The 7496-nt window shown below is 43.0% G+C and overlaps 1 protein-coding gene across 3 annotated transcripts in view; it reads left to right on the top strand.

Annotated features, from left to right (window-relative positions):
* ZW10 (zw10 kinetochore protein) overlaps positions 1 to 7496 on the top strand; it is a 41028-nt gene that overhangs the window by 519 nt on the left and 33013 nt on the right. For all 3 annotated transcript variants that reach the window (XM_021706345.1, XM_008073390.2, XM_008073397.2), the window contains exon 2: positions 3134 to 3268. In XM_021706345.1, the coding sequence (XP_021562020.1) occupies positions 3134 to 3268 (135 nt within the window). The remainder of the gene's footprint in view (positions 1 to 3133; positions 3269 to 7496) is intronic.

Genomic DNA, 7496 nt, shown 5'->3' on the forward strand with positions numbered 1-7496 from the left:
TAGGGCTAGGGAAGGGGCGGGCTGGAGCGAGGGAGGAGGCCTGAGGAGACCTGCGGAGCGAGAGGTGCAGCTGGGAGACCGGGGTGTCTGAGGAGCAAGCGTGTGCACCCCGAGGAGAGGACCGGACCCCCCACCCGCCATCAGTGTCTCCTGCACCCACTCCCCGCTCGATGTGTTGGCTGTTAGTAGCTCCAGTGCGCTGTTCTCCCAGACGTTTACAAAAAGATCCTCAATATGTTCAGAAAACTCTTCTTCCCCAAGCCCTTGGGGTGTGCTGGGTGTTAAGAAACACGCCCGTGAACCCTACGTGGACCTTGTTGCCTTGAGATGGACACAAACCTAGAAAGCGCCGAGTCGCACACAGTCTCTCTCTGTACTGATAGCGTCCTCTTGCCGGGATCGGCCCCCATTGAAACCCGCCAGGTTTTCCTGGGAGCCGGTCGCCTGGAGACCTGGGACCGAGACACTTAGGTGTGTGCAGCGAAAACCACCTGCTGCCTGTTGACCGGCTGCCCTTCCTCGTCCTTCCTTAATTCCTGTTTTCCAGCTGCCTGTTGACCGGCTCGTCTTCCTTGCCCCTCCTGTTTTTCTTTCCGGCTGCATAAACCCTTACCTGTAGTGGGGGAGGAGGGACGGATTTGAGGTTTGGCTCCTACTTCTCCGTTGACGGCTCCCATAATGCAATAAAAGCCCTCTTCCCTGGCATCTGTCTCAGCGACGGGACCTTGACCGAACTCCTGGTGTTTGGTGACAACGTCTTCATTGCTTGCATTTACAATTACCTGCGTAATTTCATTTCAGTTACCTACATGATATGGATTTAAGGGAGCAGGTTTGGAATGCACCACAAAGGCACAGTGTAGCTCTTCCTAGCAACTCTTGATTTTGCAAAAGTGGCTTCCTAGATTTTAAGTAGTCATATCACTGACAGCTCTTCTTTAAGATGACTTTGGGGTTTTTCACCACGTTTTTAAGGTGATGGAAAGAGGATAGGCTGTTAAGCTACCCTAGTATGGCCCTTAAGGCTCCTACATGTGACGTAACTCGCTTTCTTTACCAAGTTGAATCTTCAGCTAATTGAAAACTGCTTTTTGTGCTCCAAGCGGGTCCCATGTTTTGGACTAGTTCCTAGATTTTGCTTAAGCTGCCATGTCTCCATCTTTACCTTTAGTAATGTTTACCCATTTTTCAAGTTTTATGTCAAATGTAGACTCCTGTATAAAAAATATTCTAATTTTCTCTTGGGGAGAGCGGATTTCTTCCTCATTTGTTCTTCTGGAAGACTTTGTAACTGTTGCTGTAACATTTCAGCCCTGTAATCTTTTTTATTTATTTTAGATTTGAAGGGTACAAGGGCATGTTTGTTACTTGGACATGTTGTGTACTGTTGGGGTTTGGGCTTCAGGTGGTCCATTCCCCAGATAGTGAACATTGTACCCAATAGGTAACTTTTTTCTGTTTTTTTTGTTTGTTTTTGAGTTGGGGTCTCACTCTATTGCTAGGCTGGAGTGCAGTGGCATGCTCACAGCTCACTGCAGCATCAATCTTATGGGTTCAGGTGATCCATCTCATTCTCCTGAGTAGTTGGGATTACAGGTATGCACCACCATGGCTGGCTAATTTTTTTTGTAGAAATAAGGTCTCACTATGCTGCCCAGGCTGGTTTCAAACTCCTAGGCTCAAGCAGTCTTCCCCTGCGGCCTCACAAAGTGCTGGGATTACAGGCGTGAGCCACTGTGTCTGGTCCGCCAGCAAGTAACTTCTGAACCCTAATCCTCCTCCCCACCTCTCCCCTTTTAATGTCCACAGTGTCTACTTACTATTTCCATCTTTGTGGCCATTTAACTCCTGCTTATCAGGGAGAAATGTGGTGTTTGGTTTTCTGTTTCTGATTTAGTTCACTTAGGCTGATGCTCTCCAACTCCATCCATGTTGCTGCAAAGGACATGATTTCATTCTCCTTTATGGCTGTGTAGTATTCCGTGGTGTATATGTGCAAAATTTTCTTTATTCAGTCGATGATCACTTTGGTTTGATTCCATGATTTTGCTGTTGTGAATAGTGCTGCAGTGAACATATGAGTACAGGTATCTTTTTTATATAACGATTTCTTTTCCCTTGGGTAGATCCCTAGTAGCGGGATTGCTGGGCCAAATGGTAGTTCTATTTTAGTTCTTTGAAAAAAATCTCCATATTTTTTTCCGTAGAGGTTGAACTGGTTTACAGGCCTGCTTTCCGTTTTCTCCACATCTGTGCCAACATCTATTGTTCTTCGACTTTTTAATGATAGCCATTCTGACTGGTGTAAGATTTCTCTGATGATTAGTGATATTGACCATTTTTTTTCCTATGTTTGTTTCAACTCTGTATTCTTGTTACTTAGGTGAATGTCTTTCTTACCTAAAAGGAATTTACGTGAGGGAGAGCATAATTCTTCTATCTTCCAAAGTAATGAATAATTCAATGCAAAGTATTCAATAATTTGTTTAAGTTAGTCTGAATTAAAGGAGATGATGAAACTCAAATCAATTTAGGGTTTTAAAATTAGGCTGTAAAATTTAATAGGCAAAAAAGATAGACATTAATAAACTGATACAGATACACAGATTATGGACTTTATTTGTTTATTTTCTTTTCTATTAGATTTGTGTTTAAAAATTGGTGACCACTGTCTGATGTAGTTCCATCTGAGAACTTCCGGCTTCACCTTTCTCTTTTCTAGCATTTGTACAACTCTTGGACAGTGTTGGGGTTTGGTGATCATTGTCTTCTTTTTTTATTTAATTTTATTTTTTTATTGACCAGGAATAATTATACATATTCACGAGTTACATGATGATGTTTGGAATCATTGCTTTCTTTCAACTTAATAATACTATGAGATCCTTAAGGTCTCATCATGTAACCTGTGAAAGAAGGCAATGATTCCAAACATCATCATGTAATCTTAAGGGTGGGAGAAATTTTTTTTGAAAGAAACTCATTGGCTTGGAGGGAAAGGGATTGGGATGGGTAATTGGCAAGACGACTTTAACATGGAAAGTACATTGTGGAAGATGGGCTGTTTGTTTGTAATAGAATTCTCTACTCATCTCACTGTCTTTTATAATAATACTTCTGTCTCATATTATAGGGCGAGATGTGTACTATGATTAGCAAGAAGTACAGTGAATTCCTGCCTAGCATGCAGAGTGCCCAGGGTCTGGTGACCCAGGTGGATAAGCTATCTGAAGACATTGACCTGCTGAAATCCAGGATAGAGAGTGAGGTAAGGATAATTTGTTATATTGGGCAGCTTCCTGATTTCTCAACTCAATTCTTTACAACTTTTCAAGCCCTCACTTTCCTGATAGGTAGATGGAGATTGAACTAAAAGATGGCAGGGTGACTTCAATTCTAAAATAGAAATATTTTCCCAAAATACAATTTAAATAACTTATTTTTTGTGGAAAAGATTTTTTACTATAATACTTTGCATTTTAATAGCAATTTATTAATTTACAAAAAACCTTAAGACTTTATTGTCTGCATAATACAACAAAAACAGATGAAGCTTAGAACTGGATCATTTGGCCTTTTCTCTTGTTTTCTTTTAGTTTAAATGCTTGCATCTCTTAATGGCCAGCGTTCTCTTAAATCTGTAGCTGGCCTCAAGACATTCACGCTTCAATGTAATCTTCATTGTCTCTTGGCCTTCTTGTCATACAGTCACTTTCCTTGGGCATATTACAGAGGATCCTTGCCCTTCTTATAAGAAACCCATTTGGCTTGGGTTTCACGTTGTAGGCTAGTGCTTTTTCTTATGGAAAGTCTGGTGGATCTGAGAAATATTTACCTTGTTTGCTGGAGTGCCATCATCACAAAAAAGCAGTAAACTGGTTTGGAAACAGCATTATCTGCTATGTCATTTTAAAAACAGGCCAGGTACAGTGGCTTATGCCAGTAATCCCAACACTTAGGGAAGACAAGGCAGGGGAATTGCTCGAGCCCAGGAGTTCAAGACTACGCTAAGCAACATAGTGAGACCTTGTCTCGACAAAAGAAAAATCAGAAAAATTATCCAGGAAAGGTGGTGCACACCTGTAGTCCCAGCTACTTGGGAAGCTGAGGTGGAAGGAGCGCCTGAGCCCAGGAGGTTTAGGCTGTGGTAAGCTGTGATTGTACCACTGCACTCCAGCCTGGGTGACAGAGTGAGACTCTTGACTTAAAAGCATATTTTTTAAAAAAATATTTGCACATGTATTATCTCGTCAGGATTTTTTCCCTTGCAATGTTCTTTTAGGAAAAATAGATAGTGAAAGCAAGCAGGCATGCTGACATCAGAGGTTTAAACGAAGTTTAATCTTATGTGTTTTCTCTTTCTGTCTTTCTTCTTTTCTTCCCTCCCTTCCTGTCTCCCTGTCTCTCTCTCTGTCTCTATCTCTGTCTCTGTATCTCTGTCTCTATCTCTATCTCTATCTCTATCTCTATCTCTGATCTTACTCTTGCCCAGACTGGAGTGTGGTGGCACAATTACATCTCATGGCAGCCTTGCCTTCCTGCACTCACTTCCACCTTAGCTTCCTGAGTAGCTGGGACTACAGGTGCATGCTACCATTCCAGGATACTTTTATTTTTTGTACAAACAAGGTCTTGCAATGTTGTACAGAGTGGTCTTGCACTCCTGGGTTCAAGCAATCCTCCTGCCTTGGCTTCCCCAAGTGCTGGGATTACAGGCATGAACCACTGTGCCCAGCCTTTATATCTATTTCTATATTACTGCTCAGGGCTCATTGATACCCTAAATCATGATGTTGAGATATTCTCAAGGTTCTTAGTACCCAAGAAAGACATTAGGTCTGTTCCCTATGTTTTAATTATTAAAAAAGGAGAGTGAACTATTGTGTTCTAAAAGTTCTCTGTAAAATCTTAATTACAAGTGAGGAAACCACTGATTACCTAGAAAATCTTTTTAGCAGCTCATTCACTGATTATTCTGATTCAAGATTTTAATAAAAAGAAATATGTTACTCTGCAACCCTGGCACAATTCAAAAAATATTCACAGAGTGAATTTTTAATTAATTGATTGACCAGTGAGTGGATAGTGCAGTATTAGACTGCGCTATTAGAAATGCAATGTCTGAGGCCAGGCACAGTGGCTCAAGCCTGTAATCCCAGCACTTTGGGAGGCTGAGACAAGAGAATTACCTGAGTCCAGGGGTTAGAGACCAGCCAGGCATGGTGGTGTGTGCCTATAGTTCCAGGTACTTGGAAGGCTGAGACGGAAACTTGGAAGGCTGAGGCGGAAACATCACCTGAGTCCAGCAGGTCGAGGCTGTGGTGGCCTTGAGTGTGCCACTGCACTCCAGCCTGAGTGACAGAGTGAGACTCCAACTCAAAAAAAAAAGAAGTGCCTAGAACAAGACAGTAATTGACTCTCTATATCTTTTGCTGACCACATTCCGGCTGGTGAAATTCATTCAGTTCTGGTCAGTGTATTTTGATACATGGCTGTTCTAGATGAAAAATTCCAGTCCTGAACACTGTACCACTTGAAGACCAGGGAAATAAGCTGAGGGTATTTAGTATTGGGAAGAAACACTTTCAATATTTGAAGTCTTGTCATGTGGGAGAAAGATTCACATTTATGGCTCAAAAAAGACCACAGATTAAATAGGTGGATGTTAGAGGTTTATTTATTTATTTATTTAGAGTTGGAGTCTCACTCTGTCACCCAGACTGGAGTACAGTGGCATGCTCACAGCCACCCCAGTGTTATTTGCTGGGCTCCAGCAATCCTTCTGCCTCAGCCTTCCAAGTAGCTGTAACTACAGGCGCTAATTTTTAAATTAAATTTTTTTTTTTTTTTTGAGTTGGAGTCTCATTCTGTCGCCCAGACTGGAGTGCAGTGACCGCTCTCGGCCACCGCAGCCTTGACCTGCTGGGCTCTGGCGATCCTTCCGCCTCAGCCTTCCAAGTAGCTGGAACTACAGGCGTGCGCTACCACGCCCGGCTAATTTTTTGATTTATTGTAGAGATGAGGTCTCGCCTGCCCAGGCGGGTCTCCAACCCGCGGGCTCAGGCAATCCACTCACCTCAGCCTCCCAAAGGCGCGGGATTACAGGCTGAGCCACTGAGCCTGGCTAAATTAAATTAAATTAAATTTTTTATTGTAGAGACGAGGTCTTGCCAAGTTGCTTGGGCTGGTCTTGAGCCCACGCGCTCAGGCAATCCACTTACTTCGGCCTCCCAAAATGCTGGGATTACAGGCTGAGCCACCGAGCCTGACCGGATGTTAGAGGTTTATAAAGTCATTTGGTGTATTTATTCAGCACTAAAAAGGTGCCAGAAGCTGTGATAATTGCTGAATAAGACCTTTTTTAAAAAAAAAATTTCAAAGTGTGCATCTCATGCCCAATATACATGAGTATAATAGTGTGACACAACACTAAATAGGAATTATCCCGTTAGAGGAGATAGAGCTATGGATGTTTTCCTGTAGGAAACCGCATCCAAATCAAGATGTGAAGTGATAGGTAGTTAGGCAACAAGGGAAGGAAGAGTGGTTTAGTAGGCAGAGGCATAATGGTAATGGAAGGATGCCACTTTTGGGGAGCTGCAAGTATTCCAAGAGAGACGCTTAGGGAGTGTGGTGGGAAGAGACATAAGATGAAATCAGAAGGTAAGCAAGGACCTCGTATGTCAGGTTAGCAGTATTGATATTATCTTGTGGAAGCCATGAAAGATTTTAAGCAAGGGAGTAACATCAAATTTGAATTTTAGGAATTTTGTTCTGCTTGCAGTTTAAAGAAAGGACTTGAAGGAAATGAGACTGGGAAATAAGAAGACAGTGAAAATGCAGGAGATAGTTAAAAAGGACCCAGGAAAATAGCAGGGTGCTGACCTGCTCTAAAGTCAGTTGCAGTGGGGATGGAGAAAATGGATGAATCTTAGGGGCATTTAAGAGCCAGGATCTTTGAGATTTATTGATGTGGGGAGAGAAAGATGTAGGAGTCAAGGATAACTGGGGAACTGGGTCATGGATTATTTCATTCCCTGAAGTACAGAATCTAGAAAAAGAGCAGATTTTTGTGCGGAGTTTAAATCTAACCTTTTGTACTTGATGTCCCCTCTGAAGGGGCATTGTAAACCTAGCAAACCACTTGGATGTCCCTTCTCAGAGGACATAAAGAGATTGCTGGTGATCATACAGGACAAACTTAATACAAGCACAGGTTTTTAAAAAATGTATGTTTCCTGCCGGGCTCGGTGGCTCAGCCTGTAATCCCGCGCCTTTGGGAGGCTGAGGTGAATGGATTGCCTGAGCCCGTGGGTTCGAGACCCACCTGGGCAGCAAGACCTCATCTCTACAATAAATCAAAAAATCAACCGGGCGTGGTAGCGCATGCCTGTAATTCCGGCTACTCGGAAGGCTGAGGCGGAAGGATCACCGGAGCCCAGCAGGTCGAGGCTGCGGTGGCCGGGAGCGGCCACTGCACTCCAGTCTGGGCGACA

The sequence above is a fragment of the Carlito syrichta genome, unplaced genomic scaffold, assembly GCF_000164805.1.
Source record: "Carlito syrichta isolate Samal-C Ts95f unplaced genomic scaffold, Tarsius_syrichta-2.0.1 Scaffold115681, whole genome shotgun sequence".
Classification (NCBI taxonomy): domain Eukaryota; kingdom Metazoa; phylum Chordata; class Mammalia; order Primates; family Tarsiidae; genus Carlito; species Carlito syrichta.